The sequence below is a fragment of the Pan troglodytes genome, chromosome 2 (genome assembly GCF_028858775.2).
Source record: "Pan troglodytes isolate AG18354 chromosome 2, NHGRI_mPanTro3-v2.0_pri, whole genome shotgun sequence".
NCBI lineage: Eukaryota > Metazoa > Chordata > Mammalia > Primates > Hominidae > Pan > Pan troglodytes.
This window is the reverse complement of record NC_086015.1, coordinates 7119969-7147272: the sequence shown is the minus strand read 5'-3', so window position 1 is coordinate 7147272 and position 27304 is coordinate 7119969. Positions and strand designations below refer to the sequence as shown.

Sequence of the window (27304 nt, the reverse complement as noted above, 5' to 3'; positions counted from 1 at the left end):
TTCATCTCAAAAAATATACATATATATACAGAGAGAGGCCATTAAAGCAGGCTTTTAAGCCAGAAATTACTGTCTTCACAATGATTAATAAGTATTTTTAAGGCTTCATTAGTGACAAATATGTTACATGTATAAACAGATGTGCAGGACTTCAAAGAGTAGGCCAGATAGTTGATACTATATCTAAACTTTTCTGGGTGCCTCTTAGCAAATATATGGATCTCTCTCTGTTCCTTGTTTTACTTCCCCTTTCCCCGAGGAAAATCACATTTTTCAGGCCTGACAACAATTTTCAACCTGATAACAATTGCTCCAGTTTCGTTTTGGCAACTGCTAAAATGGTCACCTTGGGAACCCCAGGCACACACGCTGACTGTACTTGCACAGCTTCTACACTGAGCCTTTTGGAAATTGCCTCCAGGAAGCCTGTCTATCATCTCACAAACAGAACCACTGATCCAACCTGGGCCACCATCTTTCTGCATCTGCTCTGTCTGAGACTCCCAGTCGGCTCCTAAGGAGACAGGGAATCCTGCATCACTCATCGCTTAGGCTAGACTGAAGGTCTCCTTCCAAAGGCAACTACTTACTACTCTCTGCCTTGGGTCATACAATAAGCACTGCTCTTATCTATTCACACGCTAAGCTACTTTATTTAAGCCAGCTTTGCTAGCTAGCCACCTCGAAATTCCCCAGAAGGAATCAAACAGAAATGGAACAAAGGACAGGAAAAGCCAAGGAGGTTTGCTGAAATTGAAGCATTCTGAAGACAGCTGGGTGGTAAAACGGGTGTGATGTGAGGAAGGTGGTCTTGGGTGCACCCACAGACCAACACTGCCACTGTTACAATTTGTGTAGGATGATCTCAGGTGACAGACAGCAGCAATTTATCACACCCAGAAACGCATCCCCCACACATATTTACTTGAGGGTACCAGAGCTGCTCACAAAGCAGAGAAGAGCTAAGGCGGTTCTCTAAGGGCAGAGAATTGCTGCTATTGCCTAGTGAGTGGGGAGAGGGTACTCCTCAGGCCTTATTTCCTATCAAATCATGTGTCAGTGTTGCCTAGGAGACAGAGACACAGTAACTACTGTAGCCAAACAAGGCACATAAACAAAACAGAAATGCAACGCTTTAGAGTACCCACGGAAAACTTGATTACCTTGTCACCATGAGTAAAAGTTAATTCCCACTCCTGAAGAGAGCAAACCAACTCTGAAAGAGAGTGAAAATGCAGACAAGACAGTTATCAGATAATGGCTATCTGGACGAGAGATTCTTTCGTTTGACAGCAGTTTGGTTGTTGGGAGTTCCAGTTCAGCTCCTGCACAGTTGCTCTGTACAAATCCTCCTCCGTATTTGCTTAGAGAAAACGTGTTGCCATCCCCTCATGAAGGAAGCTGCCTGAGAGTTTTTAACCATTACAGCCGTGATGATGAAAGAGTGAAGAACCGCCTCTAAGTTAAAAAGTGCACCCAGAGATAAGGTTCCTTCTCAGTGCCCTGCCGCTGCTTCTCATCGCATGGCCACCGCATTTCTCAGTAAGTGGGAATCAAATGCTTCACTCACCACAGAGTAAGCAAATAAATATCTTTTTTCTATGACATGGGCTGTAAAAATACCCTGTGCTCCACCTCCTAATAATTTCACTACACCCAGGGTGGGGCGTAGGCTTAGGAAAAGCAAGAAACAATGACTTCTAAATATATGACAAACTTGTAAACAACAAAAAGGGGAAACAAAACTCCTTATAATTCTATTATTATTAGCAGGGACAGAACTAATAATGGTCCTATTAAACTTGCATCATTAGGCAGGTCATGTTGATTCTGGGTATAACCTTCTATTCTTGTGTTTTGGCTCAGTAAGTGAGATGTGCAAATCCGTGGCAAGGTGAGGTGAGTCATATTAAAACAACACCTATGGTTTTGTTAGTGCTTACATCAATATAAGACATCTGTTTTCCACCGCTCCAGATAATTATGCAATTAAAATGAGAACATATATTCTGCCAAGATTTCTTAGAAAATAAATGAGCTTCCAAAATAGGGTATAGGGTTTAATAAAATATCTCAGGAAGTTTCAGAGTTAAGCAAGAAATCTACAAATAAAGAAACAACAACAAAAAGTAGAGAGAGGCACTTTATCTAACTGAAGGAGGCGTTCTGCTTTTTCTTTCTGGTAGGGGTTCTTGGATTTCCAAGATTGTTTCATCGTATATAAAATGTACCCAAATTTGCTGAAATATGTCACTTGGTTTTGTGTTCACTAATGTATTTACCTAAAGCAAGGTAAGCATATTTCCATGTAGACAGAAAAAAGGATGAAATGGAACCAAAAAAAAGGGGGGGGGGGAAAGGAGAGACAGAGAGAGAAGGAAAATTAGAATATTTTAATACCCTTGAGCCTAAAATTAATAAACACATGAAAAGTGATGGTGCTTTTATAGCCATGTGAATAATGTACTTAGTACTTGCTTTAATGAATTACCACACTGAACATTTTATTACCTGGCATGATTTCTATTTTAAGTGAATATGTGCTCTTTCATGGTTATCGAAAAAGGAATTTATGTAGCTATTTGTTAAAAGTTTGCATTTCAAAGCAAAATAAAGTTTTAGAAGTTAAATCACCTCATTTGTTTATATTATTTGAAACACTGCATGGGAAATTTTTAGGCAAAATACCAAAAGTGGGCCAGGCTTGTTACACACTCCCCAGCCTGCTGCACTCCTGACCTAACTCATTCCTCTGTTAGGTTTCAGCACACATTGCACATTAGGGCTGTGCACTAATTTGCTTCTATTCCACACAGGGCCAGGCACATTGAGCGTCGGTCCTGTGCCTGACGCTATGCTAGATGCTGGGGTTGCAGCCACGAGCGTAGACACGACAGACACGGCCCTCGCCATCTTCTCTTGAGTACTGATCGGAACAAGAGGATCGTCTGTAGACAGGTACGCCCAGGAGCATGGATGTGAGATGACAAATTGCACCATGTGCAATTGGCAGGAAATATTTTGCTACCGGGATATTTGTAGCAAACTCTTTCTTCTATTTTTCCAAATACTCAAGGTTGCAACACCATTTCCACTTGGACTGACAGAGAGTTTTATGTTTACAGCCACAACCTGAACTCATGAGTTTTATTTTAGGACTATTTCAGAAATTTAATCAAAAGTACAGTAGTAGTAAAAAAAAATTGCATGCATGATAAGTGGTCCTTATTATTCATTTATGTATTTAGGAATGTGCAGTTTTTCATTGGGGGGTAATGCAATATACCTAGGTAAACATGTCTTTTGCAGTTTATACCTTGGTTTATTCTTCATCCCCCAAGAGGTAACTTTTATTGCTGATTATACTGTACAGGATAAAAGAGAAAGTAAACTCTTCACATTTAAAAGCCTACCAGAGCATGAATCCTCTCAGTTGCTTTACAATTTCTGCCACTAAGGTTGAGTCTGGAATTAGGTGTTACCACAGTTGACTCAAAAAGGTTTTAAAAACAGGGGTGCCAGTATAACTTTGGTTATAAAACGAACGCCCCAGGCAGAAAAATAAGTTGGGAAAAAAAGAGGGGAAAATATTTGTAAGTCTGAACTTCAGTAGAATTTGACCAGTTCTCAAGAACGCTGGGGAAATCCACTGCTAATTGTCAAAATTTTACCAAACTTCCTAGAAACACCTATAGGGAAGGAGACTGTGGTTGTTTTCTCCAAAATTTCAAAAAATATAACACCTATCAGAAACTAGATTTTTAGAGAGCACTTGAGGAATTTTAGATTGACTCAATGAAATGTTATATGAGCAAGTAGATCATGAGATCATGATTTCTCTTAAAGATTGAGCATGTCTTCCTGGTGATAGATAAACAACCTATAGTTGCTTCATTCTGCTTAGTTTGCATCTTATTTTAACAATTTAATGGTTTTCTGCTAGATTTTAATTGGTAGCCCTGAGAAGAATGAGTCGAACATATTGTCGATATATATGTTTAAGCTAATGAAGTCGCTCTATTCTTTTATAGTGAAATATGACCCAGTTGACATCTACATAACAGTGTATCTTTGGATTAAAGAAATGGCCTGAAGAGATTTGTTGTTGTTGTTGTTGTTGTTGTTTTAAGCAGAGACAAGAAGTATTAAGGGGCCACAGAGAGTGAGCAGAATTGTAGAAAACATGGTATCAAATCCTGAAGCTCTAGTACTATTCAACCTTATGTAAAATTTATCTGACTCACAAAAAAAAAAAGTCATTCTTGTTAATATTTAGACCCCTACTGAGTATCTTGTGCTGCCTATAGAACAACTGATTTTGTTCAAAAGCGCCTCTTTTTAAATATAACAATGAGACATGAAAAAGCTGTCTATTTATTTATGGCCAAAAACTAATAATCAAACATTTTTTGAATGATTAAATTTGAAAAACAATTCTATTTTTAGCAGCTATAAAATCAGAATACATGACAAATTCTACGGGAGAGTGCTTGCTCATATAAAATATTCAATTATCTCTCCACTGAGATATTCAACAGTTTTATCATTTACTTCAACAATTTAATTGCAAAGGATAAATACATGTTTATTGTTTTTACAAGTACATTTATAACATAGTTTTACTTTGCCAGTCAGTGAAAGTCACAAAGAAATATTAATTTTGCAGTTTTTTCTGACCTAGAATTCCTATTATTGAAAATTAGTGCAAAATCAGAGCATATTTAATATTATTTCAGGAAATGCTGACATTTTAAGAAATCACCTTCATAACTTAAAGAGGAAGCTATCTTTGTTGCTGTTCTTAAGGAATTTTTATCTTTGCTTCTCAGGCTTAGTAGATTACTAGTGTTTTCCCTTAATTCATTAAAATTCTCACTTGTTGAAAATTTTAAAAAAATTATAGAGTACCTGCTTTTGTTGTCATCGTCATCGTTTCATTTTTTTTTTTTTAATTTCTACATGGTGTGAAATCCTCAGAGAAAAATAAACAGGATTTTAAAATCAAAACTGGCATACTTCTGATTAACAGTACTTAAGTTTATTTGACAAGGAATTGAGTGATTTATATGCCGATCCTTTCCTGCTGTTGTGGCAGTTTACCAATTTCATTAGTAAGTTCAGCAGTAATTGTAGCAACTTAAGTAATAATTTAAGAAGTAATAATGAAGTTAAGTGTTCTGTGCTATTTCCTGGAGGTATTCATTTAGCCCAGGTCTCTCCTGTGGTTCTACTGGAATTATATTTGGAAAATACCAAGCCACTTAAATAAATGTTTTAAATGAAATTATAAATCATTGTAATTAGTACCATAAAGTTGACAGAGCATAGGTTTTGCCATTGGAAGATCAGATTGGGTCTAGGCTCCATTACTTAACAGCTGTTTGATCTTTGGCAGATTATTTCAGCTTTCAGACTCCTTTCCTTCATGGGTAGGAATAATGTCCATGGAAGGGATTTCCATCATGTATAACAGCCACATGTGTCTGGTACCAAATCTCTGGGGGGAGCACGTGGTAAGAGAGTAGGAAGAACTCCTTTGTAAAAGTGAGGACAACACAGGGGGAAGCCATGCGTGTTATTTGCCCTTGAAAGTTAAGTTCTTATGAAATATGCCTTTCAAAATGCACAGAAGAAAAACTCAAGACTTCTCATCTACAGTTCCCAGAAAGAGATCACCGACTGTCCTCTCTGACATGTAGAACAGGATGCCGAGACTTTTGTGTGTGGTCACACTGGGTTATCACATTTCCAGCTCTAGATTCCTTCTCATTGCCCAATTGTTTCAAGGACATAGAAATACTGTCTTTATTTTCCCCAGGTCTATCACTGTGTTTTTCAATTCTTTTGTGACCCGCTCCCTTTGGGGTGGGGTGGGGGGAACAAAACAAATCAACAAACAAACAAAAAAAAAACTCTTCAAAGTCAAAGTACCACAAGTTGATTCTGGATTGGTGATACAAAGTTTCTCTTTCTCAGGCTACAGATTGTTTTAGATTGAAGTTTCCTGTCATGTTCGCTCATCTTTAAATCCTCATAGTGAAAAAGGTAATGTTGTTTATTTCTTTTGCTGACTATGCTAGAAATTCTGCTATTCAAAGATCTACTCTGGTTTCTTGCCGAAAAGCAATCCCTTCCTATTTGTTTCCTTCTCTTCCAGCTCTGCACATACCTTGGGTTCCCCCAGGAATGTCTCTTCTCTGTTGTGTGCATCAAGGACTCTAGTTCACCCTTTAGATGGCAAATCAGAAGTCTCTGCTCCTATTGTACCCCATACACACCTTTATTGAGGCAGTTTTTCAACTGGTTTAGATTTATCAATTTATATTTCATTCTGTCCTTCAAACTATGAATCTACATCGGAAGGGCAAAGTCCAACATTTGGTCATGTTTGTACTTTTTGCGCATAACAAATATGCCATAAATGTCTGTTAAATGGCCAAACGACTGCATTTTATGTTAGAAAGCAGCTATCAGTTTTTCTTAAAAATAGCAACAAGATGATTTTGGTATCTCCCTTGTTTTCTATAGGATATGATCATCGTGGCGCATGTATTACTCATTCTTTTGGGGGCCACTGAGATACTGCAAGCTGACTTACTTCCTGATGAAAAGAGTAAGGACCTTCTATTCAATTCAATAATGTTTATTTTTAAAAAATATGTTAGTAAAAGGATAACATTATTTCCTCTTAAACTGTCGATGAGAACATTATATATGGATTTTTATGAGACAATATTTATCCCCATCAGAAGACAGATGCTTTAAACATGCCATATTTTAAGAAAGCAATGTTGGCTGAAATGCAAATGTTATGCTACAGTGGGAAATCAAAGTCAAAGTGTGGGTGTCCGGGCACCATGGAATAAAGCTGGCGCCAGTGGTCGCATTTGGAATGTCTTCTCACACAAGGGAGTAGTTAGAAGGCCCCACGACCAAACGTTAAGAAACTTCCACTGCATTTTGTCCTGAAATCTGCTGATGTTATGTATTTGATGTGATGACAGAGTTTAAGGAAAATCATCACATGGTCCCAGTCTAGCATCGTCAACAGAACTATCTATGGTAATGACAATGTTGTATCTCTCTAATGTCCAATGCAGTAGCCACTAGCCATATGTGACTATTGCGCCCTTGAAATATGGATAGTGCAACTAAGGGAATGAATTTAAATTAGGCTGTATGCAGTGGCTCACACCTGTAATCCCAGCACTTTGAGAGGCCGGGGCAGGTGGATCACTTGAAGTCAGAAGTTTGAGACCCACCTGGCTAACATGGTGAAACCCCAACTCTACTAAAAATTCAAAAATAGCCAGGTGTGGTGGCACATGCCTGTAATCTCAGCTACTTGGGAAGCTGAAGCAGGAGAATAGCTTGAGCTGAGAGGCAGAGGTTGCAATAGGCTGAGATCGCACAACACTGCCCTCCAGCCTGGGCAACAGAGTGAGACTCTGTCTCAAAAATTAATTGATTAATTAAATACGATTTCAATAGCCACAAGTTGCCAGTGGCTACCGTAATGGACAATGCAATATAGACAGAGCTCTAAAAATCCTCATGTGGTAAACATGGATGTAGAGGTGTGGAAGTCTGTCAAGGTCAATGGATAAATCCTGATAACTTAGTAAATGAATAAAAGAAGGTTTTGTAGTTGTGTGCACAATACCGTCCTAATTGTGGTAAAAAAAAATTAAAAATTGCATAAATATACACCCAGAAAAAACATAACGAATATATCATATGTTAACTCCATTCTTAGTGGTACAATTATTTTAAAAAATTTATTTTCTTCTTTTTGCTTATCTGTGTTTTCCAAAATTTCTTCAATAAACAGATATTGATTTTGTAATTAAACAAAAGCTTTAATTTTGAAAGCAAAGTCAGAGAATGGCTCATGAAGGGGGAAGAAACCTTTTCTTTCTGTAAAGCCCTATTTAAGTAAGTTTGCTTGCAAATATTTTTGTCTGTGACTCATAATAAGAGGTAAATACATTTTTACATTATGTACCAGCACACATACAAATATATAACTACCTTTATGTAGTGGAAACGAGATTCATGAAACAGCTCTTATTATGTTTGATGCACACTGATATTTTCTATTCTATTTTTCTTCCACATTACTAAAACAAAAATTCTGGTCACAAACCAATACATTGTTATTATTGCCTGTTAATGGATAATGACTCTCAGTTTGAAAATTATGGTTATAGTGAATAGTGATATAGTAACATGTTCATATTTCAGTAAAAATATAGGTATTATAGGTAAACACCTGGACATGGGCAACGTAAAAAAGATATTAAAAACAGTTTTGAAGAAACCTCTTCTAGGACAGGTGTGGTGGCTCATGCCTGTAATCCTAGCACTTTGGGAGGCTGAGGCGGGCAGATCATTTGAAGTTAGGAGTTCAAGACCAGCCTAGCCAACATGGTGAAACCCTGTCTCTATTAAAAATACCAAAAAACCCACATTAGCCCAGCATGGTGGCATGCGCCTGTAGTCCCAGCTACTCGGGTAGAAATAGCCACTTTCTCTTTGCCCCGGTGTTACAGGCACGCAGGAGCAACTGTGTCTGTGGTGCTGGCAGGTCCAGGACAGCATCTGCAGGGCAATAAATATTCGAAAAGTTTTAAAAGTGCTGCCTACGTCCAGTTGAACATTGTGTTGTTTCTTTATTCTTTGAATCAACAGTTTCACTTCTCCCACCTGTCAATTTCACCATTAAAGTTACTGGTTTGGCTCAAGTTCTTTTACAATGGAAACCAAATCCTGATCAAGAGCAAAGGAATGTTAATCTAGAATATCAAGTGAAAATAAACACTCCAAAAGAAGATGACGTAAGTGTTTATTCTAATGGATATCCTTATTGAGAATAAATATGCATTTTGACTGCATTTTCTTTATCAAATAAAATTTTGGATTAAAAAAATAAAATTACTGACAGGCTCTTTGTTATGTTACCAGTAGAATAGTGTCTCTCTAAGAATGCCTGTGAGCTAGCGCCGGGTGTATTGTTCAGCGTTAAACAGCATCGCAGAATATTTTAACTTTTGGATGATTCTTTCCCTTAAGGAAGAATGTTTAGTAACTTTTTAGGCACCGTGGATTGGATACTGGTTTTCTGTTTCCCATAAAATTACCAACAGAACAGGAGACAGTAGCCTAGTAAAACAAGAAGTGAGCAGGCAGAGTGGAGAGTCAGGGAAACTAAGTTCAAAACCCAGTTCTTCCACTTCCTGCCTTTGCAACCCGGGACAAGTCATTTAGCTTCTCAGAGCCTCAGTTTTACCTCGGGGCTACATTCAGGCACCTGCTACATATTAGGTGTGCAATAAAGTCAAACAAAGGGAGAAGTGATTCATATTCACTATTTTTCAGTCAATATGGAATTCTAGAGAATTTTCTGTCCAACATTGACCTCTGGGGAGATGGTGGTCAAAGGGAACTTGAGTTTAACTGTAATATTTCGCTTGTATTTACAAGAATAATGTGTTCATGTGTCATTGAGAAATTACTATGTTGTTATTACAATGGTTTCGTTTTGACTTTTTTTCTAGCAAAACTATTTCATTGCATCTTACTAATCATTTAAAAAGTAGAAGAAAATGCATATTTGATTAAAATAGCTCTCTTAAGTCTAGTTCTCTTTTATGTATCATGACTTGTGGGTTTTATTTTTAGTATGAAACCAGAATCACTGAAAGCAAATGTGTAACCATCCTCCACAAAGGCTTTTCAGCAAGTGTGCGGACCATCCTGCAGAGCGACCACTCACTACTGGCCAGCAGCTGGGTTTCTGCTGAACTTCATGCCCCACCAGGTAAAGCAGGCCTCCAAAAGTCCAGTTTGTATGTTTTGGACTTTGCAAATATGGAAAAGTAGAAAAATTAACAATAACTCACTTTTCTTTAGTCAGTCACCCGTTCTTGTCAAGTACTCTCCCATATCAACAACATCCTAACCAAGGCTGCTGCCACTTCTTATCATAACCAACTGAATTCCATCTGGCACATTCTTGCAGAAATATCCACTGTCTCTGCATTGGCCTCCAGTGGAAAGTTGGTGTTTCTGATACTTAGAATCAGTAATACTTCTGATCAAACACTTAAGTGCACACACACAACAGGGGAGAGAAAAGAGGAGAAGCAGGCTACCAAGTCCTGGGACATGTGGGTGCACCCAATAACCATTGTCTTGGTCAGTTGAGCTCACGGGTAATTTTCAAACGACTATTTTGTCATATCACCAGCTGAAAAGACCATACCTCCTGAATTGTGTTAGTGACTTAAAACAGAAGCATAAAGATCTTCTCATTTACTTTTTTTTTTTTTTTGAGATAGAATCTCCTTCTGTTGCCCAGGCTGAAGTGCAGTGGTGTGTTCTTGACTCACTGCAACCTCTGCCTCCTGGGTTCAAGCGGTTCTCATGTCACAGCCTCCCGAGTAGCTGGGATTATAGGCATGCGCCTCCATGCTGGACTAATTTTTGTATTATTATTATTATTATTGAGATGGGGTTTTGCCATGTTGGCCAGGCTGGTCTCGATCTCCTGGCCTCCAGCCATCCACCCGCCTCGGCCTCCCAAAGTGCTGGGGTTACAGACATGAGCCACCGTGTCCGGCCCCATTTACTTGTTATAACTTGTCTAGACCACATACCAGCCAATTTGCATGGGCTTGATCCCAAGTACAGAGACTAATCCAAGGTAGATACAGGAACACAGAGATGGGTTATTGTATGTGGCTTACGTCAAACCACCATTCCTCCTTTCTATAATGAACAACTGGATTTTACCTATGAGGCACTTTGCAGCTTACATTTCTACAATTCTAATTATCCTCTGAACACTCTAATACAGGATGACACTAATAAAAATTATTTCTGTTTTGAACCAAGTGGAATTCACTTAAATGATTCTTTGGATGAGAACTATAAGACAAAGAGTTGTCAGGATCTCTAAAGTGTACTTGGGTGTGGACTTTCTGGTCATTTAATGCATGGACAAATATATATTAGGTTGGTGCAAAAGTAATGACCAAAATCACAATTACTTTTACATCAACCTAATATATGCATATATACATGAACTGAATAAGTCAATTTGCTTTGAGGTAGTTCTTCTTTTTGTCTGTGCAAAAGCACAGATATAAAGAAGAAATCCATCTTTAACTTCTCTACAGGTAATAAGAGGCTCTCTCTCATCATCTTCTCCCTCTGCTTCTTGAAAGACACTGGCTGATAGTGATAAAAATGATCTACAGCTCACTTAAGCTACGATCAAAGACCCCCTTCTATCTCTCAAGGCTCCCACTTGAACGCGGTCCTTCCTGGCCCGGGTGCAAGAGCTTGTTTCCTTCTCTGAGCAACCACCACCAAGGCCAGTGTTTCCCACAGTGTGTTTTAAAGACCAACAGTTAATACAGCAAGGAGAGGTTGAAATGAAAACAAGCCTTCTAGTCACATAATTTGAGAAATCCTTAATGAAGCAAACATAAAAAGGTTGCATTTAAAATCTTGGCCGGGTGCGGTCGCTCACGCCTGTAATCCCAGCACTTTGGGAGGCTGAGGCGGGTAGATCACTTGAGGTTAGGTGTTCGAGACCAGCCTGGCCAACATGGTGAAACCCCGTCTCTACTAAATATACAAAAATTAGCTGAGTGTGGTGGCACGTGCCTGTAATCCCAGTTACTCGGGAGGCTGAGGCAGGAGAACTGCTTGAACCCGGGAGGGGGAGGTTGCAGTGAGCTGAGATCGTGCCACTGCACTCTAGCCTGGGTGACAGAATGACTCTGTTTCCAAATAATAATAATAATAATAATAATAATAATAAATAAAATAAAATCTGAAGGTTTTGTTTTTTGAGACAGGGTCTCACTCTGTTGCCCAGGCTGGAGTGTAGTGGTATGATCTTGGTTCATTGCAGCCTCGACCTCCCCAGCTCAAGTGATCCTCCCACCTCAACCTCCCGAGTAGCTGGAACTATAGGCACATGCCACCACACCTGGCTAATTTTTGTATTTTTTGTAGAGTTGGGGTTTTGCCATGTTGCCCAGTCTTGTTTCAAACTCCTGAGCTCAAGCAATCTGCCCGCCTCAGCCTCCCAAAGTGCTGGGACTACAGGTGCATGCCACCACACCTAATTTTTATATTTTTTGCAAAGACGAGGTTTCACCATGTTGCCTGGGCTGGTCTCAAACTCCTGGGCTCAAGAGATATCCACCCGCCTTGGCCTCCCAGAGCACTGGGATTACAGGCATGAGCACCGTGCCTGGCCAATTCAAGGTTTTCTTAAAGTCCTAGTATATTAAAGAGGACTTTAACATGCTAATGTGCATCAAGTCTGCAAAGTCTGCAATCTTGCAGTGTTGTCAAAACTCATTTCTTCTGAGCAGCAACCTATGTAATTCATGAAGAATTTGGATACAACCTAATGAATCACACACTTCTAGGATGGAAAGGGATACTCAAGACCTTCCTGTACCAACCCTCTCCTTTACAGTTGAAAATACAGAGCCCAGAAGAGTGGGGGTCAATGTCTCACAGCTAGTTATTAACAAATGTGGCATTAGAGCACCAAAGTTGCTGGACATCAACCTCAAAATGACAATATATTATACTTCTCTTGAACTTCCACACATTTATTGCACAAACACCACCCCCAGGCCCCAAAGAAAATAGCTGGGAAGCTCTCGAATATCAGAAATGGGGACTTTATAATTCTAATTCCATATCTCCAGTAAGTTGGCCTTTTGTAGTTAGTAGGTTTCTAGAAATATATGATCATGGCCAGGCATGGTGGCTCATGCCTGTAATTCCAGCACTTTAGGAGGCTGTGGGTGGATCACTTGAGGTCAGGAGTTCAAGACCAGCCTGGCCATCATGGTGAAACGCCAGCTCTACTGAAAATACAAAAATTAGCCAGGTGTGGTGGTACACACCTGTCGTCTCAGCTACTTGGGAGGCTGAGGCACGAGAATCGCTCCAACCCAGGAGGCAGAGGTTGCAGTGAGCCAAGATCGCAACACTGCACTGCAGCCTGGGTGACAGAGTGAGGCTCTGTCTCAATGGAAAAAAAAATGTGAAGATGATTATTTTTTGGTGATGAATACGACGTTCACATCACTATAGTTCCAAAAGAAGCATGAAATTCAGAGTTTGCCATGGCAATGTTTTGTCCTTTTTATTTTTGACTACCTAGGGTCTCCTGGAACCTCAATTGTGAATTTAACTTGCACCACAAACACTACAGAAGATAATTATTCACGTTTAAGGTCATACCAAGTTTCCCTTCACTGCACCTGGCTTGTTGGCACAGATGCCCCTGAGGACACGCAGTATTTTCTCTACTATAGGTTAGTATTGTACCTATTTTTACTTAGGCAAATGGTTGTTTCCTGCAACCTCATAAAACTCGTGAATGTTCCAATTTAGGTATGGCTCTTGGACTGAAGAATGCCAGGAATACAGCAAAGACACACTGGGGAGAAATATCGCATGCTGGTTTCCCAGGACTTTCATCCTCAGCAAAGGGCGTGACTGGCTTGCGGTGCTTGTTAACGGCTCCAGCAAGCACTCTGCCATCAAGCCCTTTGATCAGCTGTTTGCCCTTCACGCCATTGGTAAGATCGACTTAACCCAAAGCTGAAATAACTGAATCTCGGAATCTCAGCACTGGAGGGAAGGGTTATAAAGATCACCTAGTTTTACTGCTTTTCTGATGCCAAGTAAGCATCAGACCCGTGTTTGAAAACCACGGGGGCAAGGTTCTCCATTCCAACACCACCAGTGATTTGTGCTGGGTAACTCTGTGTTACGGAGGGCTGTGCTGGGCACTGCAGGATATTTAGCGGCATCTCTGGCCTCTACACACTAGATGCCAGTAGTATGCCCCTCTGTCCTTGAGCTGTGACTTTTAAAAAAGTCTCAGACTTTGCCAAATGCCCCTCAAGGGGTAAAATTTCCCCCAGTTGAGAATCACTGCACCAGAAAAGGTGAATTTAGCTGCTTAAAAGAGACCATTTAATCCTTCATGAGTTCTGACAGGTTTTGTGAAACTTCTGCCCCTGGGTCCTGTGATGGACTAGTGCCACCCCAGGTGATTTGAGTCCCTTCCCTATAGAATAGCCTCTCTTAGCTGTTCACAGGCAGCACGTTTCCCATCCAGAAGCCCTTCTTCTCCCAGGCTAACATCTCTCTCTCTGAATTTCTCACTGTTCTGGCCCATCTCCTGGATGTTCTGCAGCTCGAATATCTCTCAGTGTGCAATTCTCAGCTCTAAAAATTCTATTCATGGTTTTGTCTGCTCAGTTCTCAATAGAGAAGACACTCTCCCTCATTCCAGATAGTTCTGTTAGTGAAACTCATCAGGCGCTCTCACATGGCATTCTTAGTTATGGAGATTCCAGATTTCAATGGTGGGTGGTTATTATGGGCTGTGGGGCCAGACTGCCTGGATTTGGATCCTGGCTCCACCACTGGCTGAGTGACCTTGGACAAGCTGATCATTCCTTTGTGCCTGATCTTCTTATCTGAAACAATGGAGAGGAATCAATACTTCCTGTGCAGTCTTCATGAGAATTGTGTTACTAATGATAAAGCGCTTAGAACAGTGCCTGGCATAAAGGTTTAATAAATACACTACAATATTACTTAGAAGGTATGATTTGGCTGTGACATATCTATATCCAATGGAATATAACTTTGTGTAAAGAATCATAGCCCTTACTAAAGAGGTTATGCAATTCTCTCCAGTAGTATATTTCTTAAGTGAACTACTAAAAATGTCACTTTCATGAAAGTAGGCAATAAAATATGCTGAGGAAGACCTAGGAAACAATGATATTAATATGAAAATGGATATGACCTAGTACAGACCACAGAAATTCATTTTTCTTTTATGATTTTCATTTTATTGAGGCTAATTCCTAGGATTACTAAAATAAATAAGTACCTTCTTGGTTAAGAATTTTCTTCATAGGGTATAGGAGGCTCTGAAGCCAGTGGATCCCACTCCTAGCTTGTCCCTATTAATTGTGAGATCTAAGTCATATTACCTAAGACAAGGACACTCATTAAGAATTCATTTCCCCTCACCTCACCGGACCATAAGACAATCAAGTGAGATCTCAAGGGAAAGGACATTAGAGTCCTAAGTAAAGACAAATTTAGCCCAATCCACTCTTCTTCTTCTTCTTTTTTTTTTTTTTTTTTGAGACAGATTTCTTGCTCTGTCACCCAGGTTGGAGTGCAGTGGCGCGATCTCGGCTCACTGCGAGCTCCGCCTGCTGGGTTCACGCCATTCTCCTGCCTCAGCCTCCTGAGTAGCTGGGACTACAGGCGCCTGCCACCACGCTCAGCTAATTTTTTGTATTTTTAGTAGAGAGGGGGTTTCACCACGTTAGCCAGGATGGTTTCGATCTCCTGACCTCGTGATCCACCCGCCTCGGCCTCCCAAAGTGCTGGGATTACAGGCGTGAGCCCCCACGCCCTGCCCCAATCCATTCTTTTTGATGCAAAAGAAAACTGAAGCTTCCTGCTCCATCCCCCAAACAAACAAAAACCAAAAGACGCAGTAAACAAAATGAAATTAAAATTAAAAACTGAATCTCAGAAAGGGGAAGTGATTTGTTCAGGGCCACATACCTACTGGGAAGAGGCAGGGCTTGGTGGAAGGTCCAGGAAAATGTTCTCTCAGTGGTCAGGTTTATTCTGGGCCTGGTACAACTTGAGTAGTAAAGGGGGATGGTGGGTGAGTCTTGCAACGAGCTGAGTGGGGGAAGAAATTCAAGCATTCAACTCTATTTGGAGTAGTAATCCTTGTAGTTTCCAGAAAGGGTCTCTTCTTCTTCAGCACTATAAGACAAGAGTGTTATGGGAGGCCACCGGCTTCCTGTGGCTTGGAGATCAGTTGATTAAGACCTGATGGTAAATATTTGAAAAAAGCGTATCTTAGAAATGCCTTGAGAAGTGTGGGTGGATTGGAGTTATGAGCTTTGATCACTGATTCTAAAAAAAAAAATCACTGATCTTTCATTCCCTAACTTAGATCAAATAAATCCTCCACTGAATGTCACAGCAGAGATTGAAGGAACTCGTCTCTCTATCCAATGGGAGAAACCAGTGTCTGCCTTTCCAATCCATTGCTTTGATTATGAAGTAAAAATACACAATACAAGGAATGGATATTTGCAGGTAATTACTCAGATCATTCCAATATTTGATAACGGACATTTGTTTTAGAAACATTTAAAAAATTATCTTCAGTGACTGCAACCAAGTTACAGCTTGGTACTAACAAGGTCAAAGTTAACTTAATCTACCCAGGTATTATAGATATAACCAAATAGATATAAACCAAATCTTACTGGCCTTTTGTTTTGAAAGAACATACTTTTGGTTGAAACTAATACAAAGGATTAGATACAGACTCATTTGTACTAGTGCTGGTTAAAATCTAAAATGATAGACGGGTGCAGTGACTCACGCCTGTAATCCTAGCACTTTGGGAGGCCAATGTGGGGGGATCACCTGAGACCAGGAGTTCAAGACCAGCCTGGCCAACATGGTGAAACCCCATCTCTACTAAAAATACAAAAATCAGCCAACGTGATGGCGCGTGACTATAATCCCAGCTACTCGGGGGCAGGGGCTGAGGCAGGAGAATCACTTCAGCCAGGGAGGCGGAGGTTGCAGTAAGCTGAGATGGCGCCACTGCACTCCAGCCTGGGTGACAGAGCAACATTTCATCTAAAAAAACAAAAACAAAAAAACAAAAAACTAAAATAATGCAGCTACTATAAAAACGGTATGATGAATTCTCAAAAAATTAGAAATAGAATTCCCATATGATCCAGCAATTCCACTGCTGGTTATATATATAAAAGAATTGACAGCAAGGATTCAAAGAGATATTTGTACACCTACGTCCATAGCAGCATTATTCACAGTAGCCAAAAGCTGGAAGCAACCCAAGTGCCCATTAAATGAATGGATAAGCAAAATGCAGCATACACATATAATAGGATATTATCCAGCATTAAAAGGAAGGAAATTCTGACACACGCTACCACATGCAGGAGCCTTGAGGACATTATGCTAAGCAAAATAAGTCAGTCACCAAAGGACAAATACTGTCTGATCCTACTTTTATGAGGTTAAATAGTCAAACTCATAGAAACAGGGTAGGATGGTGGTTACCAGGAATTGGTAGGAGGGTGGAAGGAGAGGTATTGTTTAACGGGTACAGAGTTTCAGTTTTGCAAGATTAAAAGAGTGTTGAACATTGGTGACACAACAATGTGAAACTATTTAATATCACAAAGCTGTACACTTAAAAAGGATTAAGATGGTAAATTTCATTATATGTATTTTACAATTAAAAAAACTCGTTAGCACTAATAGACAAAAATTTCAAGGGGAAAGGAACTGAGAAGAAACCCAATCAACATTTCTTGAGCATCAATTATGTGTCAAGCTTTATTATGTGTTTATTCCATCCTCACATAATTCTATGATGTAATTACCATTCCCATTTTATAGGAAAGTGAGGCAAAAGAGATGAAGTAACTCTCCCACAGTCACAAAGCTAGGAAAAAAAATAGGATTCCAACTTATGTCTTACAGAGAGTAGACAAAGCCAATTCAATTAGATTCAACAAATATTTACAAATTGGCTTCTTTGTGAGAAATAAGACTGTTTCTGCCATGGAGTGACCCAATCTTGTGACATACTTGCCCAGCCTTGGGGTTGCCCTCCCACAGGAAAAGCCAGTACAGCTAGAGATGGGGGTGTGGGCACAGAGCCTGCTCTGCAGAGAGGAATTGAACGGAATCTGTAAGGATGAAGAGAAACTAGTCTGGTGAGAAAACATGAGAAGGACTTTCCTAGCCAGAGCTTCCCAAAATACTTACACTGAAGGACTGTGTGCGCACGTGTGTGTGCGTGTGTTTTTATAATGTCTAATCTACCATAGATTGGTGCTTTTGTCAAATACAATAAAAATGATTTGCTAGAAAAAATTAAATATAGCCAAAGACATGTAAGGTGTCAGTTCACTGATCATGTGTTTGGATATCATGGCAATGTCAAATTGCTATCAAAACTTCCAAATTGCAGTCATAATTTTATCTGTATTTAGCCCATCACAGGCCAGTAATAAATAGTTCCTGACTTGCACCAGCCTAGGAAAAGGAGTAACTTTATGCTTGAGAGAGTATGGTTCTTTCAGTCAAGTGGCAAGTAATTCAGTCTGCCTGGATGCCTGGACATGAGACCAACGCTGAAATCATGACTCTGTATCTGACATTGTGATTTCTCCCAGAGTGGCTCTATAAGATTTTGCTAAAAAATAAAGAAGTGGCTTCTTTTTTAAAAACCATGACTATGGGCAATGGATGCCACTGAAGAGTTTTACACAATAGAGAAATATGTCTACATTTGCAGAGTAAAAGAAGATTTTTGGTAGCAGCATGAAAACTGGATGTGAGTGGGGAGGGGCCACATGGACATATGATATCAGTTAGTGGCTACTGCAAAGGTCCAAGCAAAAGATAATAAGAGCTAAAATAGGCAATGGTCACAGGGCTGGAGTAAAAAAGGGAGAAACACCTCCGGGGGTATTCAAGATACAGGTATCAGGAGCACATTTCTGGTACAGGGGAGTAGCTGGATGGTGGCGACCATGATCAGTAGAAGGAAAAAGAAGAAGGGCTCATTCATGAGAAAATAGCTTCATTTCAACACTAGGCAATCTAGCGTTCATGTGATATTATTTAGTAATGTGACTATAGATTATGGAGAGACAAGGTGAGGGAATAATGCATTCTAGCATAGGCCACTCCAGTCTTTCAGTCTGGAAACATCAGCTGGGCCTGGATAGGAACACCTGGATCTTGACTGTTGATCATTTCGTAGATTTTGGTTACAAGATAGCATTCCACTGAAGGGTGACTGCCAACACATCCACACTAAAGCACCCAGCATAAGCGAATTAATATGTGCCCTGTTGATTTTCAAGGGCTTGCTGAACAGTGAGTCACATGGCCTATATAGGACCTCCCATTCTGATAATTGGCAGAACTAAATTAGGTGTCTAGAGATTCTTCTAATGCTATCTTTCCCCACTTAGATAGAAAAATTGATGACCAATGCATTCATCTCAATAATTGATGATCTTTCTAAGCACGATGTTCAAGTGAGAGCAGCAGTGAGCTCCATGTGCAGAGAGGCAGGGCTCTGGAGTGAGTGGAGCCAACCTATTTATGTGGGTAAGTAGCTTATGTTTATTTTACTTTGGCAGCCTTCCTTGCGATCAAAAAAGGTAATCCCAGAAATGTACCCGTTCACTCGCGGGTCTTAAAATGGTTTCATATCTCTATTGTGACTAATTTTCTCTCGGTCTACTGCCTTTTCAATCAGGAATAGATTTGCCATGAAGCCAGTGAAGTTTTTAAGTGTCTAGGCTTCTCATTAGCACCAACCCTCCTAGACCTGGTGCCTGTTTTTTTTTCCAGGTTTTGTTTCTACTTCTATCCATTTTTTAAATTAAACTTTTTATTTTGAAATAATTATCACACTCACAAGCTGTGGGAAGAAATAATAGAGATCCTGTGTCTCTTTCATCCAGTTTTCCTCAAGGGTAACATCTTACAAAACTATAGTACAATAGTGGAATAGAATATTGGTGTTGGTAATCCAGATCTTACTGATTTCATCAATTTTATATGTCCTCATTTGTTTGTTTGTTTCTTTCTGGACAGAGTCTTGCTCTGTCGCCCTGGCTGGAGTGCAGTGGCGCCATCTCAGCTTACTGCAACCTCTGCCTCCTGGGTTCGAGCGATTCTCCTGTCTCAGCCTCCCGTGTAGCTGGGACTGCAGGCACATGCCACCAGGCCTGGCTAATTTTTGTATTTTTAGTAGAGACAGGGTTTCACCACGTTGGTCAGGCTGGTCTCGAACTCCTGACTTCAGGTGATCCACCGGCCTCAGCCTCCCAAAGTGCTGGGATTACAGGCATGAGCCACTGCGCCGAGCCATATGTCCTCATTTGTATGTGTCTGTTTGGTTCTATGCAATTTTAGCACATGTTTAAGTTCATGTACCCATCACCACAGTCAAGATACAGAGCAGTTTCATCATCACTTGTTACACTTTTATAAATACACCCATCTCTCTCTCTTCTATCCCTGAACTCTGGCAACGACTAGTCTGTTCTCCATCTCTTCGATTTTCCCATACCTAATTTTGACTTTATACTTTTTTAAACAAAGAAGGTTCCAAAACTGAGTAATCTATAGGGGCCCACAAAATCTGGATCTGTCCCTGAGCCTTCAGCCTAGCAGATATAGAGTATAAAAAGGTCCATGCATCACTGGGACTCCTGTGTTAGCTCTGCAACTGTTTATGTTACGATCAAATGGACTAGTTTGCTTGGCAAGTAAGATGGGCATCGTCTCTGTCAGTGAGATCCATGAAGGATAATAATACACCCAATGGCAGCTATGGATGAAGGGGCACATTTCCAGTCTTACCCTGACACAGATGTCAATCCCACACCCAGGACATGTGGAATTGCACCTTGAAGACAGAAAATTCATACCCTGTGTTGGCCGGGTGCGGTGGCTCACGCCTGTAATCCCAGCACTTTGGGAGGCCGAGGCGGGCAGATCACGAGGTCAGGAGATCGAGACCATCCTCGGTAACACGGTGAAACCCTGTCTCTACTAAAAAATACAACAACAAAAAATTAGCCGGGCGTGGTGGTGGGCGCCTGTAGTCCCAGCTACTCAGAAGGCTGAGGCAGGAGAATGGCGTGAACCCGGGGGGCAGAGCTTGCAGTGAGCTTGCAGTGCGATGGCACCACTGCACTCCAGCCTGGGCGACAGAGTGAGACTCCATCTCAAAAAAAAAAAAAAGAAAGAAAATTCAAACCCTGTGTTTGCTATTATCCAGGTGTTTCCGGCAAGTCAACATAGGCATTGTATGAGAGAAGGAAACAGTTAAAAAGCAACTAGTGCGTCTCATGTGTATGATAAACCATTCCGCCTGGGGAGGCACACACACGTCGTTAACTGTTGCACTAGGTCTATAAGAGCATAGGATGGTGGGAAGAAGACTGAAGCCTTACATAGAAAGCCCAGGTTTAACATTCAGCCTTTACAAGGATTGACTGTGTATCCCCAGACAAATAATTTCTCTCTGTTTCCTAGGGTTCTCAAGATAAAGGAGATAACATCCAGCTTTCCTGTCCCACAGCGTATCTGAAATAAAAACAACAGCAGGGATAGCAGATTACATGTGTTTTTTAATTTTTATTTATTTTGCCAAGCACTATGCTAAATATATTATCTTAGTCCTATCAAAAAACTTGTTTGGAAAGTTTAGGTAATTGGCTTAACTCTGTTCTGCATGGCCAACAAGTGGCAGGGATGGGGCTCTAACCCCAGATTAACTGACTCTAGCACTTGATCTCTGGACACTCTGGCATGGTGGGACAGGATTCTGCAAGCTTTAAAGTGCTGGGTAGATTAAAGTCTTATTTAAGAGATCTTGGGGATGGGTGCAGGTGGCTCACACCTGTAATCCCAGCACTTTGGGAGGCTGAGGCGGGCGGATCACGAGATCAGGAGATCGACACCATCCTGGCTAACATGGTGAAACCTGTCTCTACTAAAAATACAAAAAATTAGCTGGGCATGGTGGTACGCACCTGTAATCCCAGCTACTCGGGAGGCAGGAGAATCACTTGAACCCAGGAGGCGGAGGTTGCAGTGAGCCAAGATTGCACCACTGTACTCCAGCCTGGGCGACATCTCAAAAAAAAAAAAAAAAGACATCTTGGTAGCCAACCTTTGTGATTATGGGTGATCAAGCATGTGGATGCCATCTCTCATGAATCCTATGAGGTATTCATCAACCATTGGAAGAGTATACATAGGAGAGATTTAGTTCAGGCACATGCCAAAATGTTCTACTGTTTAATTCATTCGCTTAAGCTATGGGGTGTGTCTTCAGGAAAGTCTGGGGCAGTGACCCATCCGCCCATGTGAAAATGACTCCGATCTGACACACAGCAGGTAGATTTCCACTGAAGACTGGGAAAGATAAGGAAAGGCCTAATAAATGGAGAACAGTTCTGAATCTGCCAGGGGGCTGGTCGTGCTAAGTTACCGAGTTCCCAAAGGAGAATAGCGTCCCCTAAAGTTGTGCAACACACAATCAGCTCAGCCTTACGGGGGTAGCCCTCACATCACTCACAGAGACTTACAGGAGCAGCATGAGCCTTCCTGGGGAGAGGGAACTGAAAGGACACTAAAAGGAAGTGAGAATGGGCTAAACTCACCTGCTTCATAATTCTGTTGAGACCAATGTTCCCCTCCCTCCCCTCCTCCCTAGGTTGATGCCCCCACCTAACTAAACTGACCCAGCACACACAGGACTTTCCTCGACACGGCTCCATTTGCACCAGGAAAATTCACTCTGTTCCCCAGGAGGGAAACAAATATGAGAAGCATTAATCAGTCTCAGGGAATTTTTAACAAGGTCATTAATTTTGTCAAATGCCTAAGGTGGAAGTTTAATTTTTGTTACTTGAATTCAATAGACTTCTTTTTAAAAATGCTTTATGTTACTCCCCAGGGGCACAAAACTCACTGGCTCAAAACTATTGCTATTTCTAAGTGTCTTCCCAACACCTCTCTCTATATGTATTCGATTTTGGAGATTTTAAAATGCTGTCTAAGGAAACGTAAACCAAGATGATGGATACCAAGGTCAGAATCCTAGATAAGAAGTTAGTTATGCTTTCTGAGTCTTTGACTTTTGAAGTCATAGTCAATGTTGACTGTAGAGAATTTAGAACGTATTAGGTGAAACAGAAGCACTAGATATTCAGGACATCTAGGTTTTTAGCTACGGCTCTGCCAACATCTAGCTCTATGATATAAGCTAGAGATGACAAAAGGTAATGTTTTGTGAGCAAAGTAATCAGAGACTGCTTAGAGTGCAGCATTGAGGATTCTGAGGCTAAATTTAGATTGTCAGAAGGAATCGTGATCTCCTGCCACCACTGCAAGGGACAGAGTGGTGATGAGCATGACAGGTTTTTCCACCCTGGCCTAGTCAGTCTACACCTAACCTCTCTGGGCTTAGCATCCTCACCTGTAAAATATAAGTGCTGCACTACAAACCTGCTTCCATCTCTGCCACTCACATTCACCTCCTCTGCACCACCCGACTGCAAAAGTGCTGAGAGTGAAATTGTGATCCATAATGAGCGCTTATTTTAAGCTCGTTTTTAATTTATTATTCACTCTCCACTTTAGAGCTCTCTTACCATTATTATTTCCTAAATAACACCTTCCTAGTTTGAATCTGGGCTCATTATAGTTTTCCCCCAGGTGTACCTCGTTGCCATTATCTATAGCAAATCCCATTTCATTTACTGCCATCCTTTTCATGAAGATGAGCTGGTTAATATTACTACTCACCTTATAAATCCGTCCTTTCTGGAATTTACTCCTCTGCTCAGTTTAGGATCATTAGTGAATTTAATCAATGTAGACTTTCCATTTTCATCCAGATGATTAATAAACGTAATAGGAAGTCCAGGCCCCTCTGGGACATTTTGCACGGCTCTTTTTTATCCCTTGAGGATGCAGCAATAATTACACTCAGCTAGGAGTCCATCAGGCGATTTTGCTGCTACATTCATTTCCTTTAACCATGCTTTCTCCTCTTTTGCCTTATCTTAAAAACAGCACGCTGCAGCCCTCCCACTCCATTTTACGCCAAGACTCAACTCAAATATCACCCCTTTCATAGTTATTAATTTCCCCCCCATTATTTTAATGTAAGAAAATGGAGGTCCTGAGATACTGAATGACTCAGCAGTTGTCAAACAGCCAAGAAGTGGCTATTAATATACAATTTTCTCAAATAGATGACATATGAGCCAATTAGTGAATTAGAATAGATTTGATTAACTAATTAACCCATTATAGTCCAAGGTTATTTCATTTAAAAAATGAGACACAGAGTAAGTTTTGATTGATGAGATAAGGTGAGCTGGGAGAGGCTGGGGGTGCTGTCCAGCTCTGTTGGTAAGGTCCCTGGCCAGCCAAGGGGCACAGGGGACAGCAGGGACGGGGTATAGTTAGCAAGTGAGTGCTCTTTGCTTGCTCTGAACAGTGCCTGATTGGCTCTCCTGTCCTAGAATTTCCAGAGCATGGAATTTTTTAAATTAAAAACAATTGTTTTATTTCAGCAGCTTTAGGGGTACAAGTGGTTTTTGGTTACATGGATGAATTGCATAGTGGTTAAGTCTGGGCTTTTATTGTACCCATCAGCTAAATAGTTTACATCATACTGAATAGGTAATTTTTCATCCCTCATGCTCCTCCCACCCTCTCCCCTTCTGCGTCTTCAATGTTCATTATACCACTCCGTATGCCTCTGTGTACCCAAAGCTTAGCTCCCATTTATAAGTGAGCACATATGGTATTTGGTTTTTTGTTCCTGATTACTTTCCTTAGGGTAATGGCATCCAATTCCATCCAAGTTGCTGCAAAAGACATTATTGCATTCTTTTTGTACAGCTGAGTAGTATTTCATTGTGTATATTTACCACATTTTCTTTATCCACTCATGGGTTGATAGGTACTTAGGTGGATTCCTTATCTTTGCAATTGTGAATTGTGCTGTGATAAACATGCACGTTAGGTGTCTTTTTGATATAGTGACTTCTCCTTTGGAAGATTTCTCAAAAAACTAAATGAGGCCTACAATTTGATTCAGAATTTTTTTTTAAGAGATGAGGGGTCTCACTATGTTGCCCAGGCTGGTCTCGAACTCCTGGGCTCAAGCAATCCTCCTGCCTTAGCCTCCTGAGTAGCTGGGACTATAGGCACATGCCACTGAGCTGGGCTGGGATTTTTTTTTTTATGGAAGTAGCAGTTTCATTTTATCAGTACTCGTTATCTACTGCCCTAGATCAGCTGGCTTCTCTGTCTTATCTTAAGAGCTAACTTCCCAATTTTTACATGTCTTTCTCCTTTTTAAACTTTCTTAACTTCCGGATTCTTCTGTTCCTTTGTTATCTTTGCTGTCTCCTGTTTATCGAAACCTTTTGTTTCCTGACCCTGGTCTTCATGAAGCTGTGTGTTTTCTCAAGTCCATCATCTTCTCTTCTTCCCTCCATCCATGAAGCTCAAATGCCAAGTGTGAAACGAGGAATGATGAAAATAAATTTTCCCACAGTCATATCCTTGCTTGCGGAAAAGAGACTTATGTGGGTCTACCCTGCACTTATTTCTGGCCGTGTCTTTGGTCAGGATCAGTGGTTCTGAGAACGGCTTCTTCTGTGACAGACTACAATCACTGCAATTGCCCTTCAAAGAAACGATGGAGTTTTGCTTTGACCTCACTGAAAGCAAAATTTGATGGCCAAAATTTGACTTTCATTAGTCTTGAGATGTATGGCACCTACACCCAGGGGAGTAGAAGACTCAGCACGGTTTTCAGATCACTCATTCATGAGGTCACAGCAGTTTTCAGATCACTCATTCATGAGGTCACAGCAGACAGGGGCACAGCAGACAGCTCCTTAAACATAGAGATGTGTTGTTCATAGGAAATCTTGGCCTTTGCTTTCCTGTCAGAGTTTGAGCTGGTGGAGTGGGGGTCTCAGAGTCCCGTGACACATCCTAGAATCTGTTAGGACTTAAGGAAAATGGGTTGAGGTAGGGTATCAGGGTGGCCTATGGCAATGTGGGCTGGAAGGAAGGCCACCCCAGAGAAACTCCTGTGCCTTTTTCTTTTGACTTGACATTCATGGGCTGATGTGTGAGGTGACTTGGTACCTTTGTCCTGGGCACCTGGAATCAAAAACTGGAGTCACCTTTGGGACCATCAAATGCATCTTCATTTTCCAGTTTGCCTGCATTGTGCCAAGGTCCCGCAGCTCCAGCCTGATTCCTTGCACTCTGACTCCCACCTGGAGCTCTGATCCCTTCTCTCTGTCTCTCCTGATCCCGTCTCTCTCCTTCAGCAGCTTTTTCTTGTTAAATTCTCACACTGTGGCAAAACGAGGAAGATGAAAGGGAAATGTTGTAGAAGGGTCCGCATGAGCTATCCCTAGGCCTTCCAAAATAATCTTGCAAAACTCTTTTGAGGTTACAGATGGGAGCCACTGGGTCTACAGAGTAGCAGAAATTGCTTAAAAGTAACAAGAGTTGACCCAATAACAACATGAAAGACCCACTTAGGCTTACCTAAGACTAACACAGCTTATTGTGGTTCTGCTTTCCCTGTGTAGACAGATGGCTTGGTCACACTGCTTCCTTTTGTCCAGGCTGGTTAGATCCCACCTGGCAGCCCCACCATTTGTTCCCACCAGGGGGGGGCGGACTGCCTCACGCCTGTGGTCATCCCACTAGCCTGAAGGAGGGCTAACAGGGACCTTTCAGATTTCATCTCCGAATGCCAGGAGCAGGGAGTTCCCACATTGCTTTCAGGCACAGCCACCTCTATTGGTGCCTACATCACCCTTCTAGGCATACATTCTGCCTCATGGCGGGATGGCAGCTTGGGGGAGGGAGGGACGCTGTCAGGGGGCCAGCCCCTCTGCAGGACATATTCACCTACATCATCTTTTATCATCACGCACATGATTTCCTAATCACACAGGTGAGAAAACAGATGCAGAGAGGTGAAGGAACTGCTGGAAGCTACACCGATAGTAGGTGGGACATCCGGGTTTGGAACACAGCTAGAGGACTGGCTCCACACCTGGGTTCTTTTTGAGATGTTCCATTGCCCCGGGGGTTATTACTCCAGCCAGGGAAACTGAGGCTGGAGGACGGGCCACACTCAGCAAGAGGGGCTGGGGGCTGTGCAAGCAGGAAGCTCTGCCAGCTCTTGACCCTGTCAACCTCCATCCAGACAAGCCACTGGGAATGAAGTTAGCCTCTTCAGGCCATTCTTGTCTAAATGTTCCTGTCCAAGTTCTTCATAAGGTTCATCTTAATGAACATTATGAACCCTAAATCCTTGAAGGGTAGGAATACCCATACCCTTTTCTGTTCCTCAATATCTAGAATATTTGGTGTGTGTTTATTTCTCCTGACCTGAGTTTATCTCTCTGCATTTTTAGAATTCTGATAGCACTCCAATTTTGGCCTTGCTTTGATGAAAGGGAAATTATCTTGATGAATTTGTTGACACAATGCATTTCATCCTAATCGTAATTATAATAAGTAATATTTATTGAGCACCTGTGTACCAGCACTGTGCTAAGCACTTCACATG

General features: G+C 41.1%; 1 protein-coding gene across 2 annotated transcripts in view; it reads left to right on the top strand.

Annotated features, from left to right (window-relative positions):
- The first annotated feature begins 1112 nt into the window (after positions 1 to 1112).
- Positions 1113 to 27304, top strand: part of IL5RA (interleukin 5 receptor subunit alpha) — a 40258-nt gene continuing 14066 nt past the window's right edge. Inside the window, exons 1-11 of one of the 2 annotated variants that reach the window (XM_001138774.6) lie at positions 1113 to 1542; positions 2817 to 2958; positions 5977 to 6045; positions 6529 to 6613; positions 8692 to 8837; positions 9682 to 9820; positions 13199 to 13352; positions 13432 to 13619; positions 16046 to 16191; positions 19128 to 19266; positions 21208 to 21289. In XM_001138774.6, coding sequence (XP_001138774.1) covers positions 6532 to 6613; positions 8692 to 8837; positions 9682 to 9820; positions 13199 to 13352; positions 13432 to 13619; positions 16046 to 16191; positions 19128 to 19266; positions 21208 to 21221 — 1008 coding nt within the window. In that variant the 5' untranslated portion in view covers positions 1113 to 1542; positions 2817 to 2958; positions 5977 to 6045; positions 6529 to 6531 and the 3' untranslated portion in view covers positions 21222 to 21289. Of the gene's footprint in view, positions 1543 to 2816; positions 2959 to 5976; positions 6046 to 6528; positions 6614 to 8691; positions 8838 to 9681; positions 9821 to 13198; positions 13353 to 13431; positions 13620 to 16045; positions 16192 to 19127; positions 19267 to 21207; positions 21290 to 27304 lie in introns of those variants that run through there. The other variant, XM_054681385.2, reaches the window with a different exon arrangement.